The 21,007-nt window shown below is 40.2% G+C and overlaps 1 protein-coding gene across 4 annotated transcripts in view; it reads left to right on the top strand.

The window, feature by feature from the left end:
* Nucleotides 1-20,163, top strand: part of sycp2l.L (synaptonemal complex protein 2 like L homeolog) — a 49,232-nt gene extending 29,069 nt beyond the window's left edge. For 2 of the 4 annotated variants that reach the window (XM_018267789.2, XM_018267787.2), the window contains exons 24-36: nucleotides 803-857; nucleotides 1,278-1,434; nucleotides 1,944-1,996; nucleotides 2,078-2,219; nucleotides 2,939-3,036; nucleotides 3,255-3,321; nucleotides 11,072-11,191; nucleotides 11,969-12,090; nucleotides 12,403-12,497; nucleotides 12,989-13,088; nucleotides 17,729-17,787; nucleotides 19,104-19,176; nucleotides 19,958-20,163. In XM_018267789.2, the coding sequence (XP_018123278.1) occupies nucleotides 803-857; nucleotides 1,278-1,434; nucleotides 1,944-1,996; nucleotides 2,078-2,219; nucleotides 2,939-3,036; nucleotides 3,255-3,321; nucleotides 11,072-11,191; nucleotides 11,969-12,090; nucleotides 12,403-12,497; nucleotides 12,989-13,088; nucleotides 17,729-17,787; nucleotides 19,104-19,176; nucleotides 19,958-20,008 (1,192 nt within the window). In that variant the 3' untranslated portion in view covers nucleotides 20,009-20,163. Of the gene's footprint in view, nucleotides 1-802; nucleotides 858-1,277; nucleotides 1,435-1,943; nucleotides 1,997-2,077; nucleotides 2,220-2,938; nucleotides 3,037-3,254; nucleotides 3,322-11,071; nucleotides 11,192-11,968; nucleotides 12,091-12,402; nucleotides 12,498-12,988; nucleotides 13,089-17,728; nucleotides 17,788-19,022; nucleotides 19,177-19,957 lie in introns of all 4 variants that reach the window. The other 2 variants (XR_001936166.2, XM_018267788.2) reach the window with 2 other exon arrangements.
* Nucleotides 20,164-21,007: the final 844 nt, after the last annotated feature.

Below are 21,007 nucleotides of genomic sequence, written 5' to 3' on the forward strand. Positions count from 1 at the left end.
CAATTAGGATTAATTTTATCTTAGTTAGGATCAAGTACAAGCTACTGTTTTATTATTACAGAGAAAAAGGAAATCATTTTTAAAAATGTGGATTATTTGGATAAAATGGAGTCTATGGGAGACAGCCATTCCGTAATTCGGAGCTTTGTGGATATCTGGTTTCCGGATAAGGGATCCTATACCTGTACAGTTATGGTATCCGTTTTCCACAAATCTCCGAATTATGGAATGGCTTTCTTCCATAGACTCCATTTTTACCATTCTCTCCATTAACATTAATTTCCTTTTTCTCTTTAAAATTAAAACAGTACCTTGTACTTGATCAAAACTAAGATCTCATTAATCCTTATTAGAGGCAAAACAACCCTATTGGATTTATTTAATGTTTAAATTAATGTTAAGTAGATGTAATGTATGGAGATCCAAATAACGGAAAGATCCCTCATGCAGAAGGTCCCTAGCATTCTGGATAATAGGTCCCATACCTGTATATTCAATAAAGGGTGGCACTCATGTTATATAATTCAAGTATACATGTTTATTGAGGAATTGCACAATTTTGAGGCCCAAACAGACTTGCCAGTGGGTTTGTTTAGGATCTAAAATACTGTGTCATTCATTTAGCATCTGAACCATTGAGAACCATATTGAATATATTTATCAACCTCCAGCTAGCTACCAAGTTGAAACTGCAACTCCAGAAGCTCAATGTAGAAATTCACATACACGGAATGGCACAAATGATTAAATTACCATATATACATTTGAGTTTACTTTAGAGGTCATCTTTTCTCATTTTCAGAGATACACCGGCATCCAGAAATAGAGATTCCATGAACAGTTCTCTTCGGAGACCGGTATTTTAATCCTGCATTATGGTATTCATTAATTGCCTGAGACTGTGCTCAACTGCCTGTCACAGTAAAAGTAATTGTTAAATGACATACACACAGATAGCACTGCTAGATTTTCTTCACTTATTAAGAGTAATGTATCTTTACAGTGGAAATTGTTTGAGTTTTTGTTGTAGCAGTTAGAAACACACAACCCCCTCAATAAACATGTTTCCCCATTGCAGTATTCTTTGTGAGTCCTGTCTTGCTCTAGTCTGATGTGATGGTTACATATTTACTGTACCTTTAATGGGAAAAGGAGTGCCCTTTTTATTAGGCATTTTGTTTAAGCCCCACGGAATGGCACATCCATTTTTAACCTGTTTTTAAGGAAATCCAAGAAATTTTCAACTATATGACATTTTTAATTCTTCCAACTATAAGTCTTCTGCATACAGAAGTCATCTTTTCTCTGAAAGTAATGGAACTGCTAGCAACACAGAAAGCGAGAGGAGTTGGATCCTAGATTTTAAAAACAAAGCACCAGTGAAATCTGCAGACTACAGCCGTAAAAAGCCTAAAATTAAAAGTAAACTCAAAGGTATTTTCATTTTGAATATTAACTCTGCTGCATAGTTCTCTAGCTTAGGCCAAATGTGTTTTCCTTGACTAAATTACTAATGAGATTATGGGTTTATATATATATATATAGTTATATTCTGCCAATTTTGGTACCCCCAACAAAGATTTGCCTGCCTATTCTATTTTTTATATTTTGTGCCCTTGAGTAAGCTTGTGCTACATATATATACACAAATGCTGTAAATCTCCATGTCCATTGTCTAAACTACCTTTTAATTGTGCCTGTCTAGCCAGCCCCTATGATAATGACATCTGCAGGTTCCTATAGTAACATATGCTCAATGGGCAGCTCCATCATTAAAATTCTCAATATACCAGATCTGTACTGACATTGCAGGGGGTGGATGTGGGGCAGAAATATCATATTGGAACATGGAGGGCAGTTACGTTTGCATGTCTTTTGTAGTATGATTTATTGTTTAGGTTTATTGTTATTAATAATTATTTTTTCTGATCTTTTTCTTTTAGTGTTGCCATTATCTTCAGAATCTGGTGATGATGAAAAACAGATGGAGACTACGGTATGTATTGCTATTCCTTCTTTAATTTCTTTTTTCTTAGTCATATGAAAATATGGTTCATGTTTCTTTCCTTTGCCATAGGAAACGGTCTCCAGATTTATGACTCGTAAAGAAATGCAAAGGCTAGAGGACGGCAATCCAAAAAGTCCTCCTTCAGCTGCACTTAAACTCCCTGGTATTTCAGCTCTCCTAACTCCAGGAGATTCTCGTTCCCAAAGTAAAAGTAAACTTTCATTTCATTTTTCCCTCCTCAACTATCCTACTTCTTAATAGTGTGAAACATGGTTACTAAAATGTATACTTTATTATGATAAGCTTTATCATACTATTCTCCTATCTTTCCTTTTAATCTTAAAAATGATCTGCTCTGTCTTATATAGTCCTAATGACTTGCAATGTAAAAATTCTTTAATTGGACAGCACCAAGGAGCATATAAATATAAAATGGCTTTATTACAAACCAGGGTGTTTAAATATTGGACAATATCGTCGAAATTTATCAAAAAATTCTAATTTTTAAAATTCGGGTGAATTGGACCGACCCGTAATTTTTTTTTCCAAAGTTGATTGTAGGAGTTCCTGCATAGGCTAAAACACCAAATTCGGCAGGTTTTAGGTGGAGAATAGTCGAATTCTCAAAGTGACAGTACATGATAAATTTCCTAAAATTTTTTTTAAACTCAAGTCGAATTTAGACTATTCCCTAGTCGAATTACACGAAAATAAACTCGATATTCAAATTTAAAATCTGCCCCTTATTTGTCTCTTGATAGCAAAGTCCATCAATTATGTAATTGTCTATTGCAAGCTTATCTGTAATATGAAAATTATTAAGTGTGTGTATTATAAACGTTTATTAAATAAACCCGACTGAATGAGCTCATGTCCAAATCATGTTATGCACTGTTAAAATGTAATTTTTGGGATTTCATTTAATTACAGACTTTCGGTATCTGTCTGAAATTGATGATCAGGATATTATGGACCCAATAGAAGAAGCTTCTTCTCCAAACATTTCTAAGACAGTAGACCGTAATAAGGTAAAATAATGCATTAAATATTCCTTGTTTTTTATACTGCAATGGTACATAGTATGGATCCTCCAAGCTGTCTTTTTTTTTTTTTCTCCCTTGTTATCCTTATGGAAGATATTATAGATGTATATATGCATTTTTCCAGTTCAGAATAATTTTGGTTCTTATCACCAAATCTCAGTTACAAAGCCTTATGGTCAATATTTTATCTTGTTTTCATTAAGGAACCTAAAAATGGTTCTGATGGACCTTTAAACAGAACAGTTGATGGCAACAAGGAATATCATACAGGTATGTTTATTCTGTAACTTTTTCTAAAATGTTTGCTACATAAGAATCTTAGAAGATATTGCATAAAGCAGCTCATATGTAAAACCCTGCTTCATGTAAATAAACCATTTTCATAATAATATACTTTTTTTTAGTAGTATGTGCAATTGGGTGATCATAAATAGAAAATTGCCATTTTAAAAAATAAGGTCAGCCCCCTAGGATTCACAGTGCACACAAACATACCAAACAAACCATACATGTTAGGTCACATGAGCCAATAAACAGACTTCCTCGCTTCTTCCTGTTACAGTTAAGATTTGTAGTATTTCTGGTCAGGTGATCTCTGAGGCAGCACAGAGAACATCATGAAATGGGGGTTCAAGGCAAAAGATGTAAAAGGACAATACTTATTTAAATATATATTCCAGTTTGGTAAGATTCTTTAATATGCCACTTAAAATGATATAAACTCTCTGTTGCTTAAGTATTCATTTTGGGGGTATAGTTTTCCTTTAACAAATAAAAACTCCCCCACGTTCCATTCATTCCTACGGGATTTTCAGAAGCGTATTTATCAATGGGTGAAAGCTATAAAAAATAAGGTTCTAAAAATTCCATAGGAATGAATACAACATGGGTGAGTTTTAGTGATGGGCGAATCTGACCCGTTTCACCTAGCCGGAAATTCACAAAACATGCATAAAAGTCTTTGGGCAACAGTTTTTTTTCACCCATTACAGTCTATTGGTGTAATTTTCATGGCGAAACTTGGTGAAAAAATTCAGTCATGACTAGGGAGTTTATTTATTAAGCGCTAAACTCACATTTTCATAAATTTGCCCCTTAATGTACGGAGATCCAAAGTCTATTGTTCTTTTTTTTTTAATGTTTAAATAATTTTAAGCAGACTTACTTTATGAAGTTCCAAATTACAGAAAGACGCCTTATCCAGAAAATCCATGGTCCTGAGCATTCTGGATAACAGGTCCCATACCTGTATATAAAAATAAATTCCTATTATCACATTTAATCATTTTCAGCTCTGTTCAGAGCTCTCTGTGTTCCTGACTTGTCTGTAATGTTAAACATCTTAATCTAAACACGCTTTCTCTGTCGTTTTAGGGGGGACACAGGGAATGATGGGGTTAAGATGCATCCTCTAGGAGGCAGGACACTTAAATAATAATTTAAAGGGGTGTGGCCTACTTTGCTTAACCCAGTACACTGTACCTAACCAATCAGTTTTCAAAGTGTCTTGCTACCAGGAGGATGGACAACTTACTGATAGAGATTCTACGGTCACCGGAGGCTGACACCCGTTACAGGGATGCCTGTTTTCCTTTGTGATGAGCCCCAACAAGGAGTCCAACGGGATCTACTTCTAGCCATAACGGATATATATATATATATTTTCACCTCCTGAGGACGGCTAGAGTTTGATAGCCGAAACGTTGAGGAATAAAATCACAGCCCTTGTGGCTTTTTTTCATACAAAGTCCTGTGAGTGCGGTCTTTTTTCACTGAATATATGTAAATTTTACCAGCACCAAGGCATTTAACCATTTTAGGGCAGAAGGTCTGGCCGGTGCGGATCTCCTCCCTACCACCACCAACGGTGAGTGTGTTGCAGGGTCCTTTTGGCGGTGCTCTGCTACTTCCAGTGATCACAACCGCCTCCCCCACTGCCTCCCGTGCACCGGGCTACCAGCCTGGCTGCCCGCTAGCCCATCTTCCGCTCTAATTACATGCCAAACAGAGCACAGAGCCTCACACCCGCCTTCTCCCGGACCTGCTACAGAATGAATGCAGCCAGGGAGGGTGGTGGATGCAATCTGTATTTTCTGAAGGTGGATGGTGAGTGGCGCAACGCACTATATCGCTGTACATGTGTCAGTGGAGCGCAAATGTCACACCATTTTGTATGGCCGCGTCATGCTTGCTGGGCGTGTGCACTGGCTGGAATGGATAGTGTTCTAGCAGCCGTTTTTAGTAGCCAAACACAGAGAGGAGCCACGAAGCAAGTGCGCTCCTGCAGACAGGGCACATGTATACAAAAATACAGAGGGGGATGTTGAAGCCATTCTCTGCCAACCTCTATCTGGCTATTCACTCTACTTGCCAAACAGTGTCCCTAATTGCAGAAAAGCGGGGGGAAGAGCACCTGTAACAGCACAGGTGACATATTTTGCCTGCACCAAGTGTCAGGCCAAATTTACCAGGTGGCCAGGGTGAGCCACTGTGCAAAGCCTTTGCCACAGGGCAGGTGGCAACTCCTGCCTCAGGAGGTAACCCAAGCCCTAAAACAGAGCAGACAGGGGACCCTGCTTAGGAAGGAACTTCACAGGAACCGGGAGTCAGCCAGCCAATTGAACCACCGACTCCCCTCTGGGCCATTCAGCTCTCACAATCCCTAGCATCATTGCAAGGGCTACCATTCATCGCAGACAATTTAGGGAAAGCGTTAGCCAAGCTCAGCCACAAGACAAGTGGCAAACGGTCAGATGATGACAAAGGGGACATCACTACCCAAACTCCATTTGAGGGGTCATCGACTGACCAGGTTTCCTCTCAATCGGAAAGTGAGCTCCCACCTTCTGATGGTTCCACAGCTGAAGAGGACAAAACTCAGGAAGACATGGACTGAGGAATCGATGTCGATGGAATTATTAAAGGGGTGCTTAAAGGTATTAAATATCTCACAAACACCAAAGCATCAGGGAGAATGATCCAGTTTGTTCCCCGGCAGTAGATGCTTCGGTTTCTAGGCTATCCATGTCGACCACCCTCCCGGTAAAGGATGCAGCAACTTTTAAGGACCCATCAGCGCCTGGAAGGATTTTTACGGGCAATCTATTTGTCATCAGGCTCCACATTACATCCATCCATGTCTGGGTGTCTAGGGCCATACAGGCTTGAGCTGAGTCACTAATTAGAGATATTCAAGAGGGAAAACCCAGAGATGACTTACTTTCAACCACACAAGCTATTGCGGAAGCAGCGGCTTACCTGTGTGACACCATTCTAGACATTTCACAAACCACAGCTCGCATTTCAGCTCTGTCCATAGTGGCATGCAGAACATGGCTTAAGAATTGGTTGGCAGACCTTGGTTCAAAGAAATCTCTAACAATGTTTATTCAGAGAAGAATTGGAAAAACTAATTTCCCAAGTGACAGGGGGAAAGAGCACTTTCCTTCCACAGGCCAGGAACAGATCTTCCGGGTCAACTAAATGAGGTACATTTTTTCAAGGCAAAAGCAGACGCTACATTCGGTCCACCACAATGGTCCTAATTTCGTCACAAGAACAGTGACCCCATACTTGGATGCTCTCCTCCTGAAGGCCAGGTCGGAAGACAAAGTAAGGAAAGACCTAGATCAAGCCATTCTTTTACTTCAGGAATTCGGTTGGACAATCAACTGATCAAAGTCCAATCTACAGCCAAGCCAACAAATGATATTTCTAGGTCTAGAATTCAACACAACACAGTTGATATGCCTTCCACGGGACAAACAGACCTCGGGCGTAAGGTGCTGCAATTAGTATTACAATATTGTGTCAATAATAGTTAGTCTCATCCCCACCCTGCTGTTCCAGGTCTGCTTTTTTAAGTTGCCATTGTTCCCTGTGTCCCCCTACAACGACAAAAAAAACAAGACTTTTGATACTCCCCGTTAAATCTGTAGTCGAAAGGAGGAAGAGCCTTTTGACCAGTTGGTCATTTCCAGGATAGTTCCCTGGGTTACCATTCTGCCAGTTATAGTAATTCTTGTTTAAAGAAACTGTTAATATTCCTGTTTAGAGTTTTGGGACAAACTGATTGGTTAAGTACAGTGAACAGGGTTAAGACGAGTAGGCCCTGGCCATTTTAATTATTATTCAAGTATCCTGCCTCCTGGAGGATAGAGCTTAACCCCATCATTCCCTGTGTCCCACTTTTGAAAAAGATACAAAAATGCAATATAAAGAAAGGCCACAAGGTGGTAGATTAATACACTATACATTGCTTACACCTACATTTCTTTATGATTTTATCACACAGACTTCTTTATATACCACTCCTTTTTCTTCACGATTTGATACAACCAGTTGCTTTTGGTTACCAAATGTGGACTGAAACTTATTCCCAAGCAAGGTCTCTGCAAACAGGTTCTAGGCCAATGGATATGTACCATTAGTTGCAAAGGAAAGTCTCCACAGTGCAATAAAAGCATCACCAGAATACTGGGAAACATTTGACTGTAATGTAATGGAAAAATTGGAAAAATCTAAAAAACCATACAAAAACTACTGCCCCTAAATGATGGTCAGATGCCAGACATGTTTGATGAGTCTCCTGCCATGTTTATATAACATAGTCCAATATGGAGCAAAACTCAGCCTGTGCTCCAGTTTTACTGGTCAATGTTGCATATGTGTTATTCATTATCATGTGCACTCATCAGTTGAGACTGGACTGAGAATCACTGATTTCTGATTCACTGATTGAATCACTTTTGCTATTTGAAAGAAAGAAAGAAAGAGAGAGAAAAGAAACTTGAAGGCCTGTGCAGGTGTGGGATCTATTATCTAGAAGGCTCTGAATTACGGGAAGGCTATCTACCTCCATTGCAATTGAATAATTAACATTTTTAAAAATGATTTACTTTTTCTCTGTTATAATAAAACAGTACCTTGTACTTGATCCTAACTAAGATATAATTAATACATTTTGGTGGCAAAACTATCTTTATTTGGCTTAATTAATTAAATTAAAGGTTCTTTTTTTAAAGAAAAACAAACCCTAAAAATGAATATGGTATAACATGTCATATTTGACATCCTGAACTCCTTGCACAAGCCTACAGTTTCAGCTTCTTAATAGCAGCAATGATTCAAATGATTCACCATCTTGGAAAGTGTCTGCAATTCTCACATGCACAGTGGGCTTTGAGCAGTAGAGATGTCGCGAACTGTTCGCCGGCGAACTTGTTCGCGCGAACATCGGGTGTTCGCGCTCGCCGGAAGTTCGCGAACGTCGCGCGACGTTCGCCATTTTGGGTTCGCCATTGTTGGCGCTTTTTTTTGCCCTCTCACCCCAGACCAGCAGGTACATGGCAGCCAATCAGGAAGCTCTCCCCTGGACCACTCCCCTTCCCTATAAAAACCGAAGCCCTGCAGCGTTTTTTCACTCTGCCTGTGTGTGCTGAAGAGATAGTGTAGGGAGAGAGCTGCTGCCTGTTAGTGATTTCAGGGACAGTTGAAAGTTTGCTGGCTAGTAATCGTTTTGATACTGCTCTGTTATTGGAGGGACAGAAGTCTGCAGGGGTTTGAGGGACATTTAAGCTTAGGTAGCTTTGCTGGCTAGTAATCTACCTTCTACTGCAGTGCTCTGTATGTAGCTGCAGTGGGCAGCTGTCCTGCTTCTGATCTCATCTGCTGACTGCTGCAATAACAGTAGTCCTTGTAAGGACTGCTTTTATTTATTTTTTTGTTGTTTTACTACTACTACTACTACTACTACTATAAGAGCCCAGTGCTATTAGTCTAGCAGTGTTGGGGAGTGGGACTGGTGTGCTAATCTGCTGCTCCTAGTAGTTCAGCAGCACCAACTTTAATTTTTTTTTTTAATATTCTTTTTTTTTTTATTTTACTTTTTTTTATTTTACTACCGCTGTAGTAGTGTATAAGTTGACCTTTTAGGCATTATTTGCCCTGTAGGCATTATTTGCACACTGTTTTCTTCAACCCGCCATCGAGCTGTGTGACCTTGTTCACATTCTGTCTAAATATCCATAATATTACCGTCTCCAGAAAAAACACCGGAGTCACTTTTTTCAAGCAGCCATAATATATTTTACGTAATCCGTATCCACCGCTGTAGTAGTGTATACGTTGGCCTTGTAGGCATTATTTGCACACTGTTTTCTTCAACCCGCCATCGAGCTGTGTGACCTTGTTCCCATTCTGTCTAAATATCCATAATATTACCGTCTCCAGAAAAAACACCGGAGTCACTTTTTTTCAAATCCCTGCAGACTTCTGTCCCTCCAATACAGAGCAGTATCAAGCAGATTACTAGCCAGCAAACTTACTATCATCTGTCCCTGAAATCACTAACAGCTCTCCCCCTACACTATCTCTTCCAAGCACACACAGGCAGATTTTTCAGATACATTTTTGCCCTTGATCCCCCTCTGGCATGCCACTGTCCAGGTCGTTGCACCCTTTAAACAACTTTAAAATCATTTTTCTGGCCAGAAATGTCTTTTCTAGATGTTAAAGTTCGCCTTCCCATTGAAGTCTATGGGGTTCGCGAACCGTTCGCGAACCGCTCGCATTTTTGCGCAAGTTCGCGAATATGTTCGCGAACTTTTTTTCCGACGTTCGCTACATCCCTATTGAGCAGCTGTTGAGAAGCTAAGCTTAGGGGTTTGTTGCAAATTACCAAGCAGAAAATTAGGTTATCCTGTAATATAAGATGATGCTACAAGACTGATTAGTTAATTCTGATGCTAGTTTCACTGGTTTCTATGCTGACATGTAGTAATTATCTGTATTAATTACTAATCAGCCTTATATTGTGACATTTATATTCTGTGTATACCAGGGATGCTCTGAATCCGCTATTTGGGATTTGGCCGAATCCTTTGTGAAAGATTCCACCAAATACAATTCAAATCCTAATTTGCAAATGCAAATTAGGGGCAGGAAAGGAAAAAGTGGAAACATTGTTTTTACTTGTTTTGTGATGAAAAGTCACGTGATTTCCCTTCAGCCCCAATTTACATATGCAAATTAGAATTTGTTGCGGCCAGGCACATGGATCCTGTTGAAAAATACAGAGTCTTGGGTTCGGTGCATCCCTAGTTTATATTGTGTATTGTGAGTCAGTCCCTGTAGTTGATAGCCTCACAGAACATGTGCAGTGAATTAGCAGAAAAGAAGATTGGGAGCTACTGGAGAATTTTTACAGGTGCAGATCTTCCCTGCTAAAGGGCTATGATTGCCTTAAGCTGGTGCAGAAACCCAAACCATTATGTACAACATATCTAGATACTTCTTTAGTTATGCTTTAGATCCCCTTTAAATGTATACTACAATACCCCTTATTGTGTTTTTTTTTAATTTGCACCAATACCGAACTTTCCACAAAGAACCTAACATAATTTGCATATTCTAATTTGAAAATGTTTGAAAAACATTGCTCTGTCCAGAACTTTAAAGTGATATAAGTTCCATTCAGATTCCATTTGATTGAAGGATTTAGCCAAATGCAAGCCTTATACACAGTGATGGGCAGTGGCGGATTAATACTATGTGAGTCCCCTAGGCTACATGTTCCACGGGGGCCCAACCTCCGCCCCCCGCTTTCCAGAGGGGCCCCCCAACTGCTGCTGGACCTGATCGGGGGCCGTGCTGCCCCCCATGCACACCCAGCACCTGCTTTCTGGTTGGCTGGGAGAAGATTAGGCAAGGTGTGTGTCTGTATGTGCTCAAGCTCTACATGCTGGGTCTGCCTCGCGGGGGTGACATCACTGGTGCATATCAATTATCCAAAACTGTGCTTCTGTCTGCTTGCAGAATTTTTTAAACAGAATAAAAACAAATTGAAAAAGCCCCATGGGTCCCTCAGCACTGTGGGCCCCTAGGCCATAGCCTAGTTTAGCCTATGCATTAATCCTCCCCTATTGATGGGATTCGGCCAAATGCTGAACTGAAGACTAGATCAAGTACATCCCTAATCTCTAGTAGTGTTAACCATCCATTAAACATTGTATGCTTTCAGCTGATACACTGCAACATGCAACTGGGAAACGGAAACATTATAAAACCTGCGAGAGGGAGGAAATTCCTTTTAAGCCACGAAAACTTTTTAGTTCAACTGAGAAGAATATGATTAGACCAGGTACGTTAAGCTGGCCATAGACGCAAAGATCCGATCGTACGAATCGTGGATTCGTACGATTTGCGGACCATGTGTGGAGAGTCCCGTCATTTTTCGTCCGTCGGAGATCGGTCGTTTGGTCGATCGGACAGGTTAGAAAATTTCTGTCGCCTGCCGATAATATCTCTGCGTGTATTGCCGATCGTACGATTATAAGTGGGAGACTCACTAGTGTTGTCAGACATAAGTATCGTACGATTGCTGTCAGGGGCAGAACATTGGGTGATCTGTTCTTATTTGATCGGAATGGTAAAGACTTTGATCTGAATGGTTAGTCGAGGGTCGGGAGATGGGAAAGTCCGATCGTACGTTGATTCGTACGATCGGATCTTTGCGTCTATGGCCAGCTTTATTAATGGGCTCACACCTAATGGGCTTAGGTGTAAGCAGTATATATACACTAGACTTTCTCAGACCATTATGCATATACTTCTCTATTATCTGCATATACGTGAAGTATCATTCCCTCCTCTTGTACTCAGATAGCTTAGCATGACATACAATGTTTATTATAGAATGTACAGACCCTCTTAAACACTGGGGTAGATGAATCAACTGATGGGTAGAGGGACCGTCAGGGTTCAGCTATCAACCATAATCAAAAACCATAATTAGTATATAGGCTATTTAACATCAAAATCTTTCATTTGGGAACTGTCAGGTATATTAAATTAATCATCCAAACTCATGTTTATCAGCAGCTATTTAATCTGAGCTTGACTTGTGCTCTTCCCACAGCTGCTGATTCTGAAGATTCAGATGATGTGTTTTACTCTGAATCCCATGATCAAGATCTTGGAGAAGCAAGTGTTGTCTCTGCATTTGACAGCTTCACCAAGGATCTAAAAAGAACATTTTTGGTAACGGTTCTGTTAACAGTAAAAGCAACATTGAAACTTTAATAACTATGCTAGTGTGTTTAGTTGTAACCATTACATTTTATATGAATTTCTTCAGCATTTTAAATTTTATAGGTCCTATGAACTGTAGAAATGTTTAAAAGTTGAGGTTTTTCTGTGTCTCGTAATTTCAATTATCTCAATGAAATACTGCATTTTTGTGAGAGCTTTCATGTTCGTTTTTTGCATGTTGAATTGTATGTAGCAGGTAACAATCACTATTTATATACACTATTTATATTTCCTCTGCAAACTAATGTATTTTTAATCCAGACAAGGTATAAAAAGATTGAAAACAGGGCAAACCATGTGCTGAATACCTCTCACCAGCAGATTTCCACTGTATTACATGAAATACATCAGTGCAGGTAAGATACTGTAAATAAAATGTCTTTCTTTAGGTCACCAGGGGTTATTATTATAACTGGATGAAAATCTAGTTCTAGAGCGTTTGCCAGAAGGGAGCACTACAGCTCACTTGTATAGCATTGAAGGAGGATATTATTATATATGGGTGGTGTGAAAAGAGGTCATTGTACACGTCCCTAAGAATCATATCAGAGTGAATATACTTAGTGGTGTAACTACAGAGGAAGCAGACCCCGTGGTTGCAGACAGATTTTGACCACAGAGTCTGCTTCCTCTATGGCTAGTCATTATTCCCCCTCCCCAGCCACTCTCCTACCTGTGTACTGGGCCCCTGTGTACCAATGAATATAGTAAGCATTTACTGGTCACTTGTTTGAAAGTAAACATCAGATAGTTTGCTATAGACTACTAGACCTAGTGTTAACTATCTGATGTTTATGACATTGCACCTTATGATTTATTTGGGGGTTTTTTACACTTTTTTTCTCAGATTACGCAAAATCAATCACTTTCATAAGATAGTTGTACATGAACTTTCTAACCTTGAGGCTGAGGTACAAGCACTGAAACAACTTGAGAAAGAGACACTGGTGAGTAAATAGGTCTGATTTAAAATAACTAATTGTAAAAGAACAGGAGGCGCATGAAGCAATAACGTGACAGAATGTATTAGTAAAGCCATGGCCAGTTAATATTAATTGTCTGGTTCATATTAAATGCCTTATAATGTAGACTTGATGGACATGACTTTTTTCAACCTAACTTACTATGTTACATCACAAGAGAAGGTACTTTGCCACCATGGCATAGAAGAAGTGAGATCTAATTAAAGATAAAAGATCAGAATATACACTTTCAATAGACATATCCAAATGTAGAGCCCATACCAACTAAATAACAGATTTTGTACGAAGGACCACTATGGTGCAAGTTTCTATATACACCAGGCACAAGTGCAGTGTGCAACATAACGTGCCTTCCCCAAGGAGCTAATGAGCCACTCCTACTTACTGTGCTGAAAATGAGGGGATATGTTGTCCATTATCCTACCCAAGGCTTGATTATCAAATATAACGAAGCATAAAGCAGTAGAGATGTCGCGAACTGTTCGCCGGCGAACTTGTTCGCGCGAACATCGGGTGTTCGCGCTCGCCGGAAGTTCGCGAACGTCGCGCGACGTTCGCCATTTTGGGTTCGCCATTGTTGGCGCTTTTTTTTGCCCTCTCACCCCAGACCAGCAGGTACATGGCAGCCAATCAGGAAGCTCTCCCCTGGACCACTCCCCTTCCCTATAAAAACCGAAGCCCTGCAGCGTTTTTTTCACTCTGCCTGTGTGTGCTGAAGAGATAGTGTAGGGAGAGAGCTGCTGCCTGTTAGTGATTTCAGGGACAGTTGAAAGTTTGCTGGCTAGTAATCGTTTTGATACTGCTCTGTTATTGGAGGGACAGAAGTCTGCAGGGGTTTGAGGGACATTTTAGCTTAGGTAGCTTTGCTGGCTAGTAATCTACCTTCTACTGCAGTGCTCTGTATGTAGCTGCAGTGGGCAGCTGTCCTGCTTCTGATCTCATCTGCTGACTGCTGCAATAACAGTAGTCCTTGTAAGGACTGCTTTTATTTATTTTTTTGTTGTTTTACTACTACTACTACTACTACTACTATAAGAGCCCAGTGCTATTAGTCTAGCAGTGTTGGGGAGTGGGACTGGTGTGCTAATCTGCTGCTCCTAGTAGTTCAGCAGCACCAACTTTAATTTTTTTTTTTTAATATTCATTTTTTTTTATTTTACTTTTTTTTATTTTACTACCGCTGTAGTAGTGTATAAGTTGACCTTTTAGGCATTATTTGCCCTGTAGGCATTATTTGCACACTGTTTTCTTCAACCCGCCATCGAGCTGTGTGACCTTGTTCCCATTCTGTCTAAATATCCATAATATTACCGTCTCCAGAAAAAACACCGGAGTCACTTTTTTCAAGCAGCATTCATATATTTTACGTAATCCGTATCCACCGCTGTAGTAGTGTATACGTTGGCCTTGTAGGCATTATTTGCACACTGTTTTCTTCAACCCGCCATCGAGCTGTGTGACCTTGTTCCCATTCTGTCTAAATATCCATAATATTACCGTCTCCAGAAAAAACACCGGAGTCACTTTTTTCAAGCAGCATTCACATATTTTACGTAATCCGTATCCACCGCTGTAGTAGTGTATACGTTGGCCTTGTAGGCATTATTTGCACACTGTTTTCTTCAACCCGCCATCGAGCTGTGTGACCTTGTTCCCATTCTGTCTAAATATCCATAATATTACCGTCTCCAGAAAAAACACCGGAGTCACTTTTTTCAAGCAGCCATAATATATTTTACGTAATCCGTATCCACCGCTGTAGTAGTGTATACGTTGGCCTTGTAGGCATTATTTGCACACTGTTTTCTTCAACCCGCCATCGAGCTGTGTGACCTTGTTCCCATTCTGTCTAAATATCCATAATATTACCGTCTCCAGAAAAAACACCGGAGTCACTTTTTTCAAGCAGCCATAATATATTTTACGTAATGGCGAAAAATGACTATTTTCAGCATTTATATGGCATATTTTTTCTGGCAACTGTGCTTCAGTGGCTGCGTCCAAAAAAACTGGGCAAACAATGCCTACAAGGTCAACGTATGGCAGTTGTTTAAAGAGAACAGTAGATTACTAGTAGGGATGTAGCGAACGTCGGAAAAAAAGTTCGCGAACATATTCGCGAACTTGCGCAAAAATGCGAGCGGTTCGCGAACGGTTCGCGAACCCCATAGACTTCAATGGGAAGGCGAACTTTAACATCTAGAAAAGACATTTCTGGCCAGAAAAATGATTTTAAAGTTGTTTAAAGGGTGCAACGACCTGGACAGTGGCATGCCAGAGGGGGATCAAGGGCAAAAATGTATCTGAAAAATCTGCCTGTGTGTGCTTGGAAGAGATAGTGTAGGGGGAGAGCTGTTAGTGATTTCAGGGACAGATGATAGTAAGTTTGCTGGCTAGTAATCTGCTTGATACTGCTCTGTATTGGAGGGACAGAAGTCTGCAGGGATTTGAAAAAAAGTGACTCCGGTGTTTTTTCTGGAGACGGTAATATTATGGATATTTAGACAGAATGGGAACAAGGTCACACAGCTCGATGGCGGGTTGAAGAAAACAGTGTGCAAATAATGCCTACAAGGCCAACGTATACACTACTACAGCGGTGGATACGGATTACGTAAAATATATTATGGCTGCTTGAAAAAAGTGACTCCGGTGTTTTTTCTGGAGACGGTAATATTATGGATATTTAGACAGAATGTGAACAAGGTCACACAGCTCGATGGCGGGTTGAAGAAAACAGTGTGCAAATAATGCCTACAGGGCAAATAATGCCTAAAAGGTCAACTTATACACTACTACAGCGGTAGTAAAATAAAAAAAGTAAAATAAAAAAAAAAGAATATTAAAAAAAAAAATTAAAGTTGGTGCTGCTGAACTACTAGGAGCAGCAGATTAGCACACCAGTCCCACTCCCCAACACTGCTAGACTAATAGCACTGGGCTCTTATAGTAGTAGTAGTAGTAGTAGTAGTAGTAAAACAACAAAAAAATAAATAAAAGCAGTCCTTACAAGGACTACTGTTATTGCAGCAGTCAGCAGATGAGATCAGAAGCAGGACAGCTGCCCACTGCAGCTACATACAGAGCACTGCAGTAGAAGGTAGATTACTAGCCAGCAAAGCTACCTAAGCTTAAATGTCCCTCAAACCCCTGCAGACTTCTGTCCCTCCAATAACAGAGCAGTATCAAAACGATTACTAGCCAGCAAACTTTCAACTGTCCCTGAAATCACTAACAGGCAGCAGCTCTCTCCCTACACTATCTCTTCAGCACACACAGGCAGAGTGAAAAAACGCTGCAGGGCTTCGGTTTTTATAGGGAAGGGGAGTGGTCCAGGGGAGAGCTTCCTGATTGGCTGCCATGTACCTGCTGGTCTGGGGTGAGAGGGCAAAAAAAAGCGCCAACAATGGCGAACCCAAAATGGCGAACGTCGCGCGACGTTCGCGAACTTCCGGCGAGCGCGAACACCCGATGTTCGCGCGAACAAGTTCGCCGGCGAACAGTTCGCGACATCTCTAATTACTAGCCAGCAAAGCTACCTAAGCTAAAATGTCCCTCAAATCCCTGCAGACTTCTGTCCCTCCAATACAGAGCAGTATCAAGCAGATTACTAGCCAGCAAACTTACTATCATCTGTCCCTGAAATCACTAACAGCTCTCCCCCTACACTATCTCTTCCAAGCACACACAGGCAGATTTTTCAGATACATTTTTGCCCTTGATCCCCCTCTGGCATGCCACTGTCCAGGTCGTTGCACCCTTTAAACAACTTTAAAATCATTTTTCTGGCCAGAAATGTCTTTTCTAGATGTTAAAGTTCGCCTTCCCATTGAAGTCTATGGGGTTCGCGAACCGTTCGCGAACCGCTCGCATTTTTGCGCAAGTTCGCGAATATGTTCGCGAACTTTTTTTCCGACGTTCGCTACATCCCTATAAAGCAGGACCATTTAAAAGTATGGACTAAGATGTTCTATAACAGTGGTCCCAAACCAGTGGCTCATGAGCAATATGTTGCTCACCAACCCCTTGGATGTTTTTCCCTGTGGCCTTAAAGCAGGTGCTTATTTTTAAATTTCTGGCTTGGCAGCAAGTTTTGGTTGCATAAAAACCAGGTGTATTGTCAAATAGAGCCTCGTGTAGACTGTCCTTTCACATAGGGGCTACCAAATGACCAATCACAGCCCTTATTTGCCACCCCTAATAACTTTTTTTATGCTTGAGATGCTCCTCAACTCTGTTACATTTAAATGTGGCTCACAGTTAAAAAAGGATGGGGTCCCCTGCTCTAGAATGAACAGCACCTGATTGGCCAGTGATTGGCTTTTTTCAGCCAGCTGGAGATGAAACAATAAATGCAACAATTTTATTGGTTGCCATGGGTTACTGCCCATGGGTAAATTTGCCCAGTTTTAAAAACGATCCCCTGTGTGTTCAATATTATGGATGCTCATGTTACAGGAATGGCAAACACTTAAACATTAGCATTCTCATTCTAGAATTCTGAATTTACTGGTTTCCTGTAAGTTAAAAAAAAATGACCAGGCCACTATTGTTTTAAGGACTAACAGCATTTATTCTTGTTATATTTATTTTGCCCTTATTAGGATTTCTGGGAGGATCAGCATGTAAAAATGGATACATTTTGCAGCAGTCAGAAGCAAAGGTACTTTGGATTTCAGTTTGAAGTTTATGAATTATTTCACGATTTGTAATGCCATTCTGTTTAATGACATTGGTAAAGTTAAATGTGTCTTTACAGTGCTCAAGGTGTCTCAGGGCTAACCGACTGTTATCTCATACTGTGATATTCAGGAACATTACATATGCAGGCCAATAATGACCAAAATTAATGTAACTAATTTTTTCATTAATGCTTATGCATTAAAAGCCTCCTGAACTCAATCCTTTATGGTCCTGTTTGGGTGACCATGCCCCATGCCCCTTGCTCACCAGCCAACTCACACTCTATACCTCTTGCAATGAAAGTCCAAACACAAGTGTACTGTGGGAGAGGAAAATGAGCTTGTGGTTATTGTACAGTAAGACACTAAAGGCCCCCATACACGGGCCGATAAAAGCTGCCGACAGACAGCAGAGTCGGCAGCTTATTGGCCCGCGTGTGGGGCCATCAGACGGGCGTTCCTAATTGATAGGTAAAAAATCCCATCGGAACGCAGCCGCATCTGTTCGTTGATGCGGTCCAGCGATCCGACCACCCGTATGGCCTCCATTCTGATCTCAATGTGGGCATACCTGGGAAAGGTCCACTCATTTGGCGATGTCGCCGAATTAGCAGATCTCCCTGTGTATGGCCACCTTAAGACTGTGGCAAGACTAAAACTGTAGGTTGAGCCTGTAGAATCCTCATAGAATCCATGTAGAGTTTAATGCTCCCAATAAGAAACATCTTGGGATAAGGATAAATCCTATCCCACGAAGATACCATTGGCACATTGATGCAGTGACAGGACCTGTGTTAGGATCTAATCAGCCAGACATGGTCCTACACATAGGTGACAAAACTGAATAAAGATCTGCTTGTTTCGCAAGCTTGCTAAACAAGCAGATGTATTTGTGTATGGCCAGCTGTAGAGCAGAAAGAGCTATGATGGCAGAAATGGAGGAACAATGTAACCAAGAAAACCCCATTCTATGCGTTCACTGAGCCACATCTCCTGATGTTATGACATACCCATTCATAAATATTACTTCCCTCTTCTTTACATAATAGATGACTGAGAAAGGGAACATGTTTGACTACTAGAAAGTATTAGAACTGTTGCTTATCTCCATTTTCTACTATTTCCTGCTAGCGGGTTCACTGAATGTTTCCTTTGTTGTGTGTTGTCTGTATCTGGCAAATCGTGATTCACATGTCTTGGATTCATCCTCATATAGAGTTACATGGCTAAGTCTTGACTGAAACTTGACTGAAACTGGTGTAAATGATGCATTCAGCAACAATTGCCTATTTTCCAGGATTAAAACCATGGATTCTGCAATTTTGGAGACGATAGGCAACCTGAAAAACGTAATTCAGAAAACCACGAAGGTATTCTAATGCGGAAAATAATATGGAAAATGTAATTTTAAAATGATTGTGTAAAGTAATAGCTTGAATCCACTATCTGATGTAAATATACACACACACATAAATATCTTACGCTCACCCATATGAAGCAGTGTAGGGTCAATTAACAGAGATCTGCCAGTGGTTCCATTGGATCATGACCCTAGGAAGTGCAAATTTTGCACTTGGCTTGGATTGCAAATAGTTGTGCTCAGCCCCCATCTTTCTGCCCCACCATGCTCCATGTGGTCAGGTGGAATAGTGAAATGAATGTGGGGCCCTGCTTTTTAGCCTGGGTCTGTGACCAACTCCTTGTTTGCCAGTTAGAGATGGAAGATTAAAGTTTCACCCCTCCCATTATTTCCATGGGCTTTATATGCATTAATATTTGTTTGTTTATGTGTGATCTGTGTACTCATGAGCCAGTCATACCTGGACTAATACATTATGCTCTCCGCCAGATTGGCTCGTAGGGTAAACAAACGGAGAGCATGCAAGTGGTCATACACGAATATGGCTGGCTTTCTATTGTTTGATCATTCAGACACACAACCTAAGCAATGACAGAAAGTGACACTGCATATTCCCTTCACTTCCTCATCTGCCAATACACTATGCATTGGCCAACAAACCTACCTGATCTAGAACCAATATACATAGTACTTGCTTTGTTTCATAGAATATTATTCATATGTGTATGGCCAGCTATAGAGTTATGTTTGTGCTGAATTAAGCCAATTATGGTTTGTTCTTTCATTTTTAGGAAGACATTTCTAATACTGAAGAACATATCCAGAACAAATTGTTGAAATAAAACAAGCCAAATTTATGTGCTTTTTGCAATTTCCAGTCCAGCTCATATCAATGTTAAAATAGTTTCTTCTTTATTTTTGTTTTGTAAAAATTCTAACAGTTGGTTGGTATGAATTTCTGTTAAGTGGGCAACACTTTACCTTAGAATAAAAATCACTAAATGTATTAATGGATAATTCATATTTTTAGGACTGGTCTCACTGCTCAATGACTTTAAAATAATGTCAAGCAACAATATTGCCCAAGCTTATGTTATTTTAGTAAACAAACCATTGTGCAGCCATGTGGCAAGGTGTTCAATCCGACCATAGCCTATTATGACAGCCTTTATAGTCAGCTATAGGTATAGGATATATCATCTGAGATGTTTGGGACCTAAGGTCTTCTTGATAAGGGATCTTTCTGTGATTTATATTTGCTAAAAATAATTTAAGCATTAAATAAACCCCAAATTTCAGAGGCAAGAAGGAGGGTTGAGAAATATCTATATAAGCCAATTTTTTTTTTAAGGAATTTGACTCATACAGGTATAGGACCCGTTATCCAGAATGCTCTGGACCTGGGGTTTTCCAGGTAATGGGTCTTTCTGTAATTTGGAACTTCATACCATAAGTCTGCTTAAAAAGCATTTAATAAACCAAAAGGAGCTCAACCATTTACTAGGCCAATCCACTATATGCAGGTCAGAAATACTATTTACAGACTTGCAACAAATTAGAGTACAATGTATGCTGAATACACTTCCTCAATCTGCCACCAGCTGGCCAGTTCAGATAGCGATTGCAACAATCTGTCTAAAACGTAACTTTTACTTAGTGTTTAAATAAAACTATTTGCCCATTCACATAAAGACTCACTGCTTAAACACTTAAAGCAGTGCAGGACCATGTCCTTAAAGCCACATATAAATAAAAACCGCATAGTGTGGACTGGTGGATTAATTGTAGTGAATGATTTACATTTGATAAATTGCCAGTAATATGTTACTCATTGGCGAAAA

The sequence above is a fragment of the Xenopus laevis genome, chromosome 6L, assembly GCF_017654675.1.
Source record: "Xenopus laevis strain J_2021 chromosome 6L, Xenopus_laevis_v10.1, whole genome shotgun sequence".
Classification (NCBI taxonomy): Eukaryota; Metazoa; Chordata; class Amphibia; order Anura; family Pipidae; genus Xenopus; species Xenopus laevis.